This window comes from Onthophagus taurus, chromosome 6 (assembly GCF_036711975.1).
Source record: "Onthophagus taurus isolate NC chromosome 6, IU_Otau_3.0, whole genome shotgun sequence".
In the NCBI taxonomy this organism is placed as follows: Eukaryota; Metazoa; Arthropoda; class Insecta; order Coleoptera; family Scarabaeidae; genus Onthophagus; species Onthophagus taurus.
Window position 1 is genome coordinate 3,780,849 of NC_091971.1, and position 14,815 is coordinate 3,795,663.

Sequence of the window (14,815 nt, forward strand, 5' to 3'; positions counted from 1 at the left end):
CCAGTTGCTTTAGAGTACAAACATCAACTCAACCAAACCTAACCATTGGAAAATCAATATTTTACTAAGGCCGAGATCGCTCGCCCCAACGATTGATGTGTTGGCATCTATGGTAATATTCTTTTGCCTTGGTCAATATAATTTGATTTTGTTCATAACCTAAATCCTATCGTTTGTAATTTAAAGTTGTACTCGGAAATGATAGGACCCCTCAACCCAATTCATTCGATGGATTATCTTGGTCGTTAGTCAGTCCAACGAATGACCATTTTTAAAGACGATCTTTAAGACCTGATTTGTATGTCATCGAAAACTGCGTGATTTATGAGTACCTCCATATTTATTTCATAACATTGATTATAGGCAACACAACTTACATCTAACACAGCATGTAGGGCAAATCCCACAATTTTCTTTTTTGGATGAAAGCAAAGTCATTTTTTGTTTGTTCTCTATGCAAGAAAGTTGGAATATAATTTTCTGGAATCTGCTGAAATTGTAAATGGGTTGAATTAAAGGTCAGTATGCAAAATTCGTCTCACATTGCATCAGAAATGCAAAAAGATAAGGTTTTTATGAACGCTATGGAATCGCATCCCTTATTATGGCGTTGTCATTTTGGAGTGTCTGGTTGATTTTCAGTTATCTTACATAATTGGTGTGATAATGACTGAAAGCTTTGTTTTTTTACTCTAAACCGCAACTTTCTGCCTACTTTAGGACCCTATAATTTACATCCTATCCAAAAATTAACCAATTTTTATAAATTATTGTATTACATATTAATTTTTTTTGTTTTAAATTTAAAGAAGTGACATTAAAACTTCTTTTACTTTCTACTTCTTTCATCACACCGAAAAAAAAAACCTTAACAAAAACATTCTATTCACATCTATTTATTACAGAAGAACGTAGCAATACACAAGAAATTACTAAATTAATTATAAAACATAATAAAGAATGGCTAAAAAAAAATATTGAAAATTGAAAGAAAAGTGTTTTTAGAGGCCTGGTTGTGTGTAGTCCTTCCAGTTTTATCGACCAGACGTGTGATAATTAGTCAGACCCTGTTGTAGTTTTTCTCTGTCTCTCTGGAACGTTGTTGACGAATGCACAGTACACGCAATAACACTGAAAGCTTAGGGGCATTGGGGTCAATTGCACATCAACAACGTTCTAAAACGGCCCCCCCCTTATTTGTCTCGGTCGAGTTTTTAGCGTTTAGATTCCGAAAAAACTAATGACATCAATCATTCGGTTTGTATTTTGTTTTATTAATAAGTAAATATTTGATTACATTTTCTAATCAACTAATTTTTTGATGTTTTTAAAATTTTTTTAATAACCAATTTTTTCGTCCAAATTTCTTAAAAAAAGAATTAAAATAAAAACGTTTTTAATTTTAAATAAGAAGGTTTTTGTTTTTGTAATAAATGTTTTTGTGCATGTCGATTTTAAAAAGTAGGATTTTTTTTAAATAAGAAACTTGGACGTTGTTTTTATTAAAAATGATAATAAAATAATGGTGTCATTAACACATCGTTCCAAAATGCATGCGAACGAAACGTTTTGATTTTAATTTTGATTTTTTTAATTAATTGCATGTTGGCCAAAATTTTGTAAACTTTTTTAAGAAATAATTTTTGTGGTAGATTTTGGGCCAGTATTTTTGTTGGTGTAATAATTACTTTAAATCTAAAAGGAACGTTTTTAACATGTGTAGCTCTGGCATAGAAAACAATCCAACCGTCTTTTATCGACTCATGCCCGGTTCAACTGCACAAACAAATAAATTTCACACCTTTTATCTGCAACAACGTCCGGATAACGGTTTTACTTGGGCGGACATCAAAGTCAATCATCCTTTAGATTACGAAACTATAAAAGAATACAACTTAACTATCCGTGTTGAGGTTTGTAACAAAACACAAATTTCGGTTAAGATACTAAATTTTATTGATTCTTTAAGAATAACGGAGCTCAACAATTAGCGTCCGAAGCCACCGTTTACATCATGTTGGAAGATGTTAACGATGAAATCCCTCTTTTTACCGAACGCGAACAAGAAACCGTTTTAGAAGGAGAACCAATCGGGACTAAAGTTACTCAAGTTAATGCAATTGATAAAGATGGAACCTTTCCTAATAATCAAGTAAGATTCTTTTAATTTAAATAAGATTTTTCGACTCAAAAAATTTTTATAGGTGTATTATTACGTTGTTGAGTCTTCACGGAACGAAGGAAAAGATTACTTCGAAATTAATCAAGATACGGGGGAGATCTTCACCAAAATCGTCTTCGATCGAGAAAAGCAGGGGGCGTACGCTTTGGAGGTGGAGGCGCGTGATGGAGCACCATCAGCCAGACCGAATAGTGACAATCAACCAAATTCAGGTAGGATTTTTTGTCTTTAAAACCATAATAACTAATAGGGTTTATTACTGACAAAGAAATAAAGTGGTGAAGGAAATTAAAAAATTAATTACATCGATGTAGATGGTGTAGAACGTAAAAGAAAGTCGTTATTCGGGGTTTACAGAACGATCTCTACCATCTGGGAAGAAATCTCCATCCTCCCTTCTCCTCAAAGCAATTAGGATGGAGACGTAGCCTCCAACTGAAACTAAAGACTCTCCTAAATCCGTTGAAATTAGCTAAATGAAATCGCGGATCTAATTTATGAACGCCCCCCTTCGCGTGGGGCACGCACTTACAAATGCTTCTTCAGCAAGAAGCTTCCTCTAGCTTTTCCAGCTCCTAGCTCTATTTTACGATTCTCTCGTAAAACGTAGACTTTCCTCGACGACTTGAAGGTCCGGAGAAGCGGCCCTTACCTTTAAGGAAATTTAAACAGATTGGAAATGAATATTTAACGACTTGGGGTCGGTGGAAGGGAACCTTATCCCTTTTGCACCCTCCAAATGATAAATTATTCAATTGAGAGTCGGGTTAGTTGCGATTTAAGTGGATCTTAACGGGGGCATTTGTACGAAGAGTGTTAAATATGAAAAATTAATTTCGAAAAGTTTCTTTTAATCCACTTAATTTTTAGTCGTTTTGAATTTAGATACGCTAACATTGTTGGGGATTTAATATTTAATTCCGATAAACGGTTTTGGATTATTATTTATGGCTCGATACTGTCAATATTTGAAATGACAATGTGGTTATTGTTTCGGTTTTCGATCGATAAACACGTAATACAAGAGATTTTACCATTAATCTGCAAATTGTTTAATGTTGGTATAACAATGAAGATCATTAAGGGATATTAATAATGGGATTAAATTTAGTAAAGTTGGAAATCACTTTAAATTGATTACAAGATTTTTTTAAAAATATTTATAAATTCATTTGGTTTAATTTTCTGGGTGAAATAAAACTATTTACATTTATAAATAGTAAAAATGCGGAAAACTAGAGGAATCTGTAATTCTATTTCTGTAGCTTATAATAGATGGTGGCGCTTTTAAACTTTGAATTTCTTATTTTTGGTACAAATTACCTTCTTTTCTCTACGTCGTATCGCTTCTATGATTAATGTTTAACCTTCGTAGACACCACAAATCTCTCCTCGGGCACCAAGTGTTCGACGTCAGTTCTTGGCGTCACTTTCTGTCATGTAATAACATTTCTTTCCATTACAACATTTTATAACCTGCTCTTTATTATTACCTTATTAGTTAAGTAAAAACTTAAAAATTAAATTTGTTAATAAAAAAATATTCAAATTCATCAAAAATACTGAAGTTTTCGTATAGATCAGAAAATTTTAACCTAATTTGATGTATCACACTCTATATCTATCATAAAATTCACTCTTATAAGCATAGATGACACATTCTCTTAGTGTTTTGTTTTCGGCCATCTTGTTTTTGTAAAAATAAACATTTCTTTGGTGTTAAAACACCTAGGTATGTCGAGTTTGGGCTTATTTTACTCGTCTTTTAATTATCTTTAGTAATATGTACTAATCTTTGATTTTCGGCCATCTTGGATTTGACAAAAATGTTATAATCAAAATATCTTGGAGAGTTTTATAGCAAAATACGTCTCGTTTAAATTCATTTCAAAAGAAAGTTCACGATAATTAAAAATATATTTTTTTTTTATTTAAAAGAATGACGTTTATTAAATTTTTAATGAACATCAAAAAGAATAATATTTTCGAAAAGATCAGAAAATTCTAACCTAATTTGTTGTATCACACTCTATATCTATCATAAAACTTACATTTAAAGTTGTAAATGACACATTTTCTTAGTGTTTTGTTTTCGACCATCTTGTTTTTGTAAAAATAAAGATTTCTTGGGTATTATAACACCTAGATATGTCGAGTTTGGACTCATTTTACTCGTCTTTTAATTATGTTTAGTAATATGTACTAATCTTTGAGTTTCGGCCATCTTGGATTTGATCAAAAATGTCATAATCAAAATATCTTGGAGAGTTTTATAGCAAAATACGTCTCGTTTAAATTCATTTCAAAAGAAAGTTCACGATAATTAAAAATATATTTTTTTTTATTTAAAAGAATGACGTTTATTAAATTTTTAATGAACACCACAAAGAATAAGATTTTCGAAAAGATCAGAAAATTCTAACCTAATTTGATGTATCACACCCTATATCTATCATAAAACTTACTTTTAAAGTTGTAAATGACACATTTTCTTAGTGTTTTGTTTTCGGCCATCTTGTTTTTATAAAAATAAAAATATCTTGGGTATTATAACAGCTAGATATGTCAAGTTTGGACTCATTTCACATATTTTTTTATTCTTTATCACATTATATGCGAATCGTTTGTTTTCTGCCATCTTGGATTTTATAAAAATTTAAAAATCGAGATATCTCGGAAAGTTTAATTGCAAAGTGGGTCATGTTTGGATTCATTTTAAAGGGATTTTCATAAAGATTAAGAATATCATAAAATTACTGCTGCGGATTACAGCCGGAAGTTTGTAAAGTCAAAATTGATAAATTGTAACTCAAATCATATTAAATGTTCCGTAAAATCTTCAATTTCATGGTAAATTTGTTTATCAGACCGGATTCGATTAGTAATTATTGACAAAGCCATCAGTAGCAATGGATTGGACTTTTCGACTAAAACGATCGCGTTTAGTTAATTGCATGTATCGTGCGGAATACTGTTCATTTTAAACGGCAATGGTTGTGGCCTCGATTGCTCGGGGCTAAAACTTTGAGCGGAAATCGCGGCTGGGAACGCGAACCGGCCGGGACGTGTTCCGAGGCGAGGTTTAGTGGACCGTAAACGCCGCCGCCAGTAAAGTTGCTGGATAGTAAAGTTTTTTTTAAGTTCGCTGTCGTCCTCCCGGAGACCTCCCAACGTCTTTTCAACGTCAGCGACTTTTAATAACGACCAAAGTCAAGGAAAACAAAGTTGCTACCTTTTATAACCCGATACGTTTGTGTTTACAATGTCATTTTTTTTTATAAATTGATTCTGATGTCAGGTATAAATTTCCAAGGATTTCTCTTTTCATTCTAAAAAAAAGGGAATATAAAAGTTGAAAAAGCACCTGATGTGCAATTTTCGTCTTCTTACAAAAGGGGGACGAAAAGAGACCCTCTCGGAGTTAATTTCGTAAATACTTGAATCTGGGTAAAGGGAAGGTCGAATGTAGAAAAAAAACTTTGGAGAACAAGAAGTCAAATAAAAGGGGGGTAGGAATTTCGTCGTTTCCGGGAGGACGGAGAAACGGTCTGCGATAAATCCCAATAAGTTTGCCCATCTCTCGACACATATGCCCCGCTCTAATGTCGCCATAAATTCCGCTAGGGGGCGATTTCTTGAGGATAAATTATGGAACGCGACGCGCGAACGTTTTAAATTCCATTTTGAGACGCGTTCGTATCACAAATCTAAACGTGTTGCGACAACGATTCTTGAAGAAGAAAGGTTACGATTGACATAAGAAATGGTCTAATCAAGTATTTTAATCGAGTGCCGCGTTCGTTTCGGACGAATTAAACCGGTAAATCCCTAGATTCTCGACGTATTGCAACCAAGTTCAATTGGGTCTGGTCGTTTTCAATGGGAAAGTAAAACAGCTCCCGAGTAGCTTTCGAACCTAACCGGATATATCCGGCGTCTAATTACGGGCTTGAAGAGGGCAAGACCGCCACCACTACCGGGTACCAATCAATCCCGAACCGAATCCAACCTAATTGACGGGAAAAGCTCAGGAAGTATTTTGCAGTTGAATGCAAGCATGCACGTTCGAAATTTTTAAGGTGAAAAAAAAAAAGTAAAATAAAACGTTTTTGTTCATTTCGGTGATGTCGTTTTACTAAATTAAGGGTTATTGAATAACTTCTTTTATAACGTTCACTCGGGATTTAATTTTCCCCCTCTAAATAGGTTCGTCCGGAATATGACGGTGTGAAAAATCGATTTCCCGGAAGGAAACGCGGCGAAAAGCGGAAGAAATGTGATTTTCTCGGTCGAGCGGACGTAAATTCATACCCCACCGCCCGTAAATCACCTGTTAAGTTGTATCGTAATTAGATTGGGTTATCGCGTCCCCCGGAAACAGGGTCAATCGTCCGGAAGTTGGACGAACCCCACCAAATTTCAACATTACAGTAAAATCTCGATATAACGGACAAAATATTTTTAAGTCATTGTTGTACAGTCAGTCCCAAAAGTTATAGTACATCAACGGTTTTTGCATGATTTCTAATATAGGGTCAAAGATTTTTGTTTTAAATGGTTATAATTATTCATTTTGAAAAGATTTATAAGTAAAAAGCTCTTAAATTCAAGAAAATAGCAAAATAAATTAATAATTCTTCAAAATTGTTCCATTACAACCTCATAAAAGTATTCGTACAGTTCCAAATGTTGCAATGAACGATGAAATCTGCGTAGTGTTAGTATTTCGTAGGTCCTCCTTCGCTTTTAGTATAGCTTTCAATCTTCTCTGCATTTATTGCACAAGCTTTTTGGTTAAAGAAATCGGAATTTTTCCCCATTCTAGCTAACTAGCGCTACTTACCACTGCCACTAGAACTAACACAAGACCTAGAACTAGAATCATTCGGGTTTAGCCGTCTTGAGAGACGTGCGGCTAAACCCGAATGTTTCTAGTTCTAGGTCCAGTGTTAGTTCTAGTGATAGTGCTAGTCTAAAACTAGAACTAACACTAGACCTAGAACTAGAAAGGTCTAGTGTTAGTTCTAGTTTTAGTTCAATAAAAATATACACCATAGTAATATCTTAATGCTAACTAGCGCTACCTATCACTGTCACTAGAACTAACACTAGACCGAGAACTAGAAACATTCGGATTTAGCCGCACGTCTCTCAAGACGGCTAAATCCGAATGATTCTAGTTTTAGGTCTTGTGTTAGTTCTAGTGATAGTGATAGTGTAAAATTAGAATTAACACTAGACCGAGAACTAGAAACATTCGGGTTTAGCCGCACGTCTCTCAAGACGGCTAAATCCGAATGATTCTAGTTCTACGTTTTGTGTTAGTTCTAGTGATAGTGCTAGTGTAAAACTAAAACTAACACTAGACCTAAAAGTAGATAATATCGAGTTTAGCCGTGCGTCTTTAGACCTACATTTTTTCTGTACTCAAACCTTCTCAACATTTTAAGTAATATATTGAGAAGCTGACGTAAAGTTTAAAATAAATCGTAAAAAAATTATGTGTGAGGATTACAATCTGGGTCGCGTGGGCATCAGATGGCACGACTTTAACTGGGAACCATTAAAATTTTTATTATTCATGGTTCATTTTTACGAGGAAAAGTTTTAGTTTTTCGCAGGATGTAACGCAATTAAGTTAAATTTTAGTTACAATTTGTGGCTTAAATGTATTTTAAAAGAATAAAATAAAATAAAATGAGTGGATTAGTAAGAGCATCCATTTAGAAGGATTTAACGAACCATATCGCAATTATCTAAGTTTACTACAACACAAGATATTTACTATGGGTTAGTATTAAGGCGGCCGAAGAGCAATTTAGTTTCTCGCCGTGGCCCGAAACTGTCTCCGTAATTGCGCTTAAATTATAAGCAAAGCGACGTTGTCGAGCGTCGCGGTGGCGCCTCCTAACATCTTAAACAATATCTTCCTACAAGACACTGTATTCCACACTCATAGTTTACGTTTTTACCCTTTTTAGTCTTTGGGGCACCATTATTTTTCACGTAGAGAAAAGTCACGTGAATTTTTTTGTCGGTCAGCAACGTTGAACCATCTGGCGTTAGATGGGATAAAAATTGCACTCGGTCCTCTGGCGCGATGCTTTCCGGCTCGATTGCCATTCGACACGCGTGCTCGCTACTAAAGCAAGCGACTCTGGACGTTACGGTAACCAGAGGACGTGCGACCATCTATTTTGGGGCTCAGCTCGTATCGGCAGAGATTACCTGTAATGGAGCGCCGCCGAGCGCGTAGCTGTAATTAGCGGAATCGAGTTGGAAACGCCATTTTTGAGCTCTCGAATTACCATAGGGAGCATGTAATCTGTATCTAGATGAAGCTTAATTGAGAGGTAATGTATACGTCGTTACTCTACACTCACTTCTAAAATAAGAACCGATTTCTACTTCAATCCATCATCAACCGATTACTTAAATAAACTTGTTTTTAGAAAATGAACAAAGTTTGTATTTTTTTTTCTTGGTTTTATATTTTAGATTTCGTATCTATAGATAAAATTGGATGACTCAATTCACTTCTCTTCCTGCAGGACTTTTACAATTTCATTACCTACCGTAGAATACGCGGTCTAGTGAGGGCGACGACGTCGTATCCAAGATGTCGAAGCGGGGAGGGTTCGCAGGTGAATCTTACGAGGCAAATAAAGCCGTCCTGCCTTCAGCGCCCGGGAGCGTTTCTTCTCAGTCGAAGGAATTCGCCTCACCGCACGTGCTCGAAATCCGTTATTGCGGATTCCATCCGATCCGGACGGATAAAATAATTGAATTTAAATAAAAATCGAACTTCCGGATCTTAGCAATTTCGAATGACTAACGCTTCATTTAAACCGTATTTTACATATCAATTAGGCACTTTATACAACCCAAACTTAGTTTTTGGCTTTGATCTGATGTAATAATGTTAAACTCGAGCGTAAACATGTTGTATACAGGACATAAACAGTTCCTGCATAACAAACTCGGTCACTGGAGTGTGTCTGACAAACGATGTATGTAAACATGGTCGGGCCAAGTATAATATGTCAAAAACATAGAGTAAAACGTTTGTGTTTCCAAAACGCGGGGATCATAAATATTTCGTATTATATACATTTTTTATACACACCAATAATTTAATTTATATAATTTTGAATCATTTTATAATGATAAACACTAAAAATAATTATTCTCTGGGATTAATACGTCAATATGGTGCAATATTCTTTTCATATAGGAAGTACTTCTACAAGAGTTCGCCAAAGGGCGGAAACTCTGATGGAATTCGTGACCTTCTACCGTTCATTCGTTTTTGCAGAGTATTCGTCCTTAGTTAACTTAAAGTGAAACTTCTAGATTTGATGATATAGTCAGCAATCACATTGATCAAAACTGTCTGTTGTAAGATAATATTCGGAATTGTATTGCTAATGATCTAAACTGCTAGAAAATGTCATTGACAAAACTTTGGACACCAAGAAAAAGTTCAGAATTATACTGGTCAAACTTCACATTTGAAAAACAGTCTGATATAATACTGACCAAAACTTTAATTTGCCAGAAATGGTCTGAAAATACACTGGCAAAACTCTAAACTGCACGAAGAAGTCTCCAGATTTGAAAAATAGTGTGGAATAACACTGGCTAAAACTCTTATTTGCAAGAAAAGGTCTGGAAGTACACCGGTAAAACTCCAAACTTCATGAAAATGTTTTTGTAATTTTCAAAAAATATTTTGAATTATACTGACAAGCTTGGAAACAGCAGGAAAATGTATAGAAAAATTATATATTTAAAGAAATAGTTTGCAAACACATTGGAAAAAACTTTAATTTGCAAGAAAATGCCTGGCATTACACTGGTGAAACTTAAACTCTCAAGATAAAGTAGTCTGGAACATGAACATATCTGAAATAAAGTCGATAGAACACTAAACTGAAAATAAATAGTTTGGAATCGCATTGGCCAAAACTTTAATAATAATTATTGTCTCCAGAAGATTACAATATTAAAAAAAGTACAACATTATCCATAATTAATCTAAATCCTACCCCTTCCCCAGCCTTTCCCTGTCTCCCTATGTCTCCTTGCTGCCACCACCTCCCTCATCCATCTCCTTCCCTCCCCCCTCTCCCCTCTCCCCCAACACCTGTCTCCAATCCATTACCTCCTTCCTTAACTCACTACACTCCATCAGCAGATGGTGTAGAGACTCCCAGCCCTCCCTACACAGCCTGCAAGCCCCTCTCCTCATCTTCCATCCAATATCTGTTGGCCCTTTCTTCATTCCCACACCTAAACCTGGCTACCAACCTCTTCCCCTCCTCATCCTCCTCCGTCATTAGGTACTTTGGTAGCCCCTCTACTACAATTTCATTCATTATTCTTCTCTCGTGTATTCCCACATCCCTGCTCTCCAGTTGTTTCCACATCTCAATCCTCTCTTTTCTTTTCCTGTTCACTTCTTCCATTGAATACCCCACCCTTCTATAGTATTCCTCCCTTTCTCGCTGCCCATAACGCCCCTTACTTGCCTCAATCTGTCTGTAGCCTTCGTTAATGCCCTCTACCTTCCACCCTCTCTTCAAAACGCACTGCTTGATTACCCACCACCACCCTCAACTCATTTACCTTCTTTTCTTCCCTGACTATATGTATGTCCCGAAGTCTCACTAGCCAACCCCAACACCCACCTCCAGCACCTAGTCTGCACATCTTCTAAGAGCCCTTGCTCCTTCAATCCCCATATCCAAAACACTAATTTACAAACAAATTTTGGAATTGTATTGGCAAAGCTCTCAACTACCATAAGATATCCTTAATTACACTGGCCAATTAATACACTGCATAAAAAGTTTAATAATACACTGACCAAATTCTAGATTTGAAGAAAAACAGTTAAGAATCATGTTGGCCAAAACTCTTATTTGGAAGATCTCTGAGCTTCAAGAAAATATATGATACATGCCAAAACTTTAATTTTCAAGAAAATGTAGTGACAAAACTTTTTGCAGCATCAAAAAGAAGCACAAGACGAAGTCTGGAATTAGATTAAATCTGGAGGATTTGAAACACCTTGAAACGATCTTATTTTGCTTGTAGCATTTTAAAAGATTTTAAAGACTATAATAATAAAATTTTGTTTTAGATATTTCATAAAAATTATTTATAAAACTGTTTTTTTATTAGATTTACTATTGGTTAGATCTATTTTATAGAGGAGTTCGATTTCAGGTTTGACAAAAGGGACTATAGCTGAGGGAAAATAGCGACCAACAAATCAATTGCAGAGGCCAGTGACGTAAATCACAACTTTTGTCAGGATCGGGTTGTTTACTTTGCCCGATTTTGAATTAGCTGTGGATCGATCCGCGTGAGAATTTGAAATTCGCGCCGGACCGTTCTGTTCACGGATTAAACCCCGCCCTAATCACAGAGAACGTCGAATTCAATTTCAAATGCGTTCAGTTTCGATTGTAATGCGATATTAATTCTTTTGACACAAACAGAATAATATTCTACATTAAAAACATATTTTTTTAGTTTTAAGTTAACTTGAAAAATAGAAAAAACTTCATTAACTTTCATGTTTAACGTTAAACTCGGTTGATTAGTGTAAAACTTTAGCGCGAATGCAATTTTCCGTCGTCGGTGTTGGTGCGCGTTTTCCCGAAGCCCTAGTATTAACGTTTGAACGGCTTTTCGCGGTACGACCTCAAAAATAAATTACCACCCGTAAAGAAGTCATTATTTTCTCTTCCTCTCCGACCTTCCCACTAACGAGAAACACGGCACACAAATTTTGATCCTCTTATTCCTGAGGTTTTTTCCGAGTTTTTCATCATTTCACGCGTATTTGTGGCACAAATATTAAAACTATTTTCCCGGTTTAGCCATCTTGGTCGGGGTTGCTTCGCGTAATCATCCCGTCTGCAATTCATCTGCATTTCATCCGCAATAGCAACCGCAAATACGTTTTACTCTGGCTATATACATTTTCATCAACATAAATTAGAGGAGGTCTCAAAGGAATATGGAAAAATCACTTTAATTTAAATTGACTTAAAAGTTAGTTTCTCGGTAAATTTATAAAAGCACTTATAAGTTGGAAACAATAAAACTTTGATTTTCTCGCAATGTAAAACAGGAAATTGGTTCAACTGAAGTTTTCTAATAAGTTTATTGCACTTTTCTGGATGCTCTTTCCTACCGTTTCCGGTCTACAAAAAAAAGTTAATTTTCGAAATGTACGGAAAGGTCGATCATGTACGGAGTTGCTCGACCGTTATCGCAGCTTTAAGCACTTCGGATCTGAAATATGGGGCTAACTGTAGTGTGGGGCTTAATGGGGGCAACTATACACCACAAAGAATCCCCTTTTAACGAAACCATTGAGCTGTTAAAATTACTCTCCTCAACAATAAGTGGTCATAATTTTGTTCGAAATGGTGAACTTTTTTAATTAAAAAAAACTTTATTTATTAGAATTTGAACTGATTTATGGTAAACAAGAAGACGTAGACGTTCTTTTTGATTTATTCCTACTTCCTCAGCGTGATTCAATTTAAGATAAGATTCAAACCCCGTCTTCTCGTGGTTGCAATAATTTAAATGTAAAGGTCAAGGAAAGATTTATTATAGAGGAAACTAGAGATACAGTAAAACGTCGACATAATAGTCCTCTTTAGAATGGACTTCCGATATAACGGACAAAAATGAATCTAGTTTTAGTTGTTATTCAGTGTTAGACATTTTCTAGCAGTTTAGATCATTGACAATGAAATTCCGAATGTTATCTTGCAATTGACAGTTTTGGCCAATGTGATTGCTTACTGTTTTATCAAATCTGGAGGTTAGTCAATGTAATTCCAGAATTTTTCGGTGATGTAATACTTGACCACTTTAATTTCAGTCTTTTTTGCAAATTGAAATGTAGCCAGTATAATTAAAGACATGTCCTTGCATTTCAAAGCTCTGCCAATACAATTTCAGAATTTCTTTGCAATTTAGACGTTTATCTAGTGCGTTTTCAGAGTATTTCTTATGGTTTAAAATTCTGCAGATGTAATTCCAGATGTATTCTTATACGTTTGCATGTGGCAAACTAATGTTTTGGTTAGTACGGTTCCAGACGTTTTTTTCTTGTAATTTTCAAGGTCTTTCCAATTCCAAACATTTTTACGCAGTTTAGGGTTTTACCAATGCACTTCTAAGTCTTTTCTTGCAAATTAGAATTTTGACCAGCATGATTCCAGATTATTTCTTCAAATCTGGGGTTCGGTCAGTGCAGATCTGGATTTTTTCTTATAGTCTAAAGTGTGACCAGCACATGTTTTCCGAGCTTACAGTCTTGCCAGTATCGTTTGTAATGTGTTTCCAGACTATTTTTAGAAATTAGCTATAGTTTTAGTTGAACTCAAATTATAAACAAAAAGAAAAGAAACTTTTTAAACGAATTTATCCCAGAATATCTAATTTCCGTTAGATGACGACGTCACGTTTCGATGTAAACGTCAATAATAGAACTCGAACGACGGTTGATGGTTTGAAAAAAAAAATTTAACGGAAATTCGTTTTCCCGCTTTGACGAGTTATTACCTCAGCGTTGTGCCAATTTTGAATTCACTAATAAATACAGTTTCGCGGCTCGCCATCTACCAACGGAACTCAAAATTGGATATTGATCTCCTACCTCTCGTATTAATTACTACCAATTAATTCGTTGACTTTCAACGCCAGATTATAGTTTGAATCAAAATCGGGTACCATTCGAAGTTGCAGCTGTGTGAATTCGTGTTTCAATAGCTTTACACTAAATTTGCGTTAATTATTAACGAAATTGTTCAAAAAACTTTTTTATTAATGCCAAATGTAGTATTTCTTCGGTTTTAAGTTTGAAAACAAACGGGAAGGAGCTACGAGTTCGAAAACATTTTTCAGGAATTCATTATCACATTTCAGGCACAACTCGCCGAAAAGTTCATAAATATGACCCGGGGTCGCCTGTAGTATCTCTAGCTGAGATTTATTGCACCTAGGAAGAGGTGCCGCTAATTTAAAGTTCGCTTCAACTAAGACAAAAAGACGAAAAAAAAGATCCACTTTTCCTTCTGTTTCCACGGAAAACTTTTTACATTATGGATTCTTTTACCTTTTATCTTTTTTATTTCTTCTCATTTTAGGAGTGATAAACACCATCTTAATTGCAATTAAGATAAACGCCGAACAAAAAAAGGGTTATTCAATTGTAATTGAACCCTTTAATAACCTTTGAGGTGCTCATTAGTTAAATTCGATAAAAACGTACCCTAATCAATCCTTTCTCTCTTTTTTTGCTACCCCAATTTTAATTGATCCGCTTTTCCTGTAGATTGGAACGTGAGTTTGCCCTCCACCCCTTAACTAAGAAGGATCATCCCTTTGCGTAGGATGTTTTCTTCATCATAATTGAAATTGATTACGCCGGATGAAGTTTTGTTGCCAAATTTTACAAAATGATTTATTATTAGGTACTTTTGTTCCAAATTTCACTTTTGATGAAGTTAAACTTGAAAAATTAACCTAAAATTTAGTATTATCTCATAATTCTTTTTGAAGTTAAAAACATAAGTGAATCGTATAGAAAAATGATTTTTA

General features: G+C 35.0%; 1 protein-coding gene across 12 annotated transcripts in view; it reads left to right on the top strand.

The window, feature by feature from the left end:
• LOC111414968 (neural cadherin) overlaps positions 1-14,815 on the top strand; it is a 286,762-nt gene that overhangs the window by 56,345 nt on the left and 215,602 nt on the right. For all 12 annotated transcript variants that reach the window (XM_071197078.1, XM_071197082.1, XM_071197080.1 and 9 more), the window contains 3 exons: positions 1,724-1,913; positions 1,970-2,152; positions 2,205-2,394. In XM_071197078.1, coding sequence (XP_071053179.1) covers positions 1,724-1,913; positions 1,970-2,152; positions 2,205-2,394 — 563 coding nt within the window. The remainder of the gene's footprint in view (positions 1-1,723; positions 1,914-1,969; positions 2,153-2,204; positions 2,395-14,815) is intronic.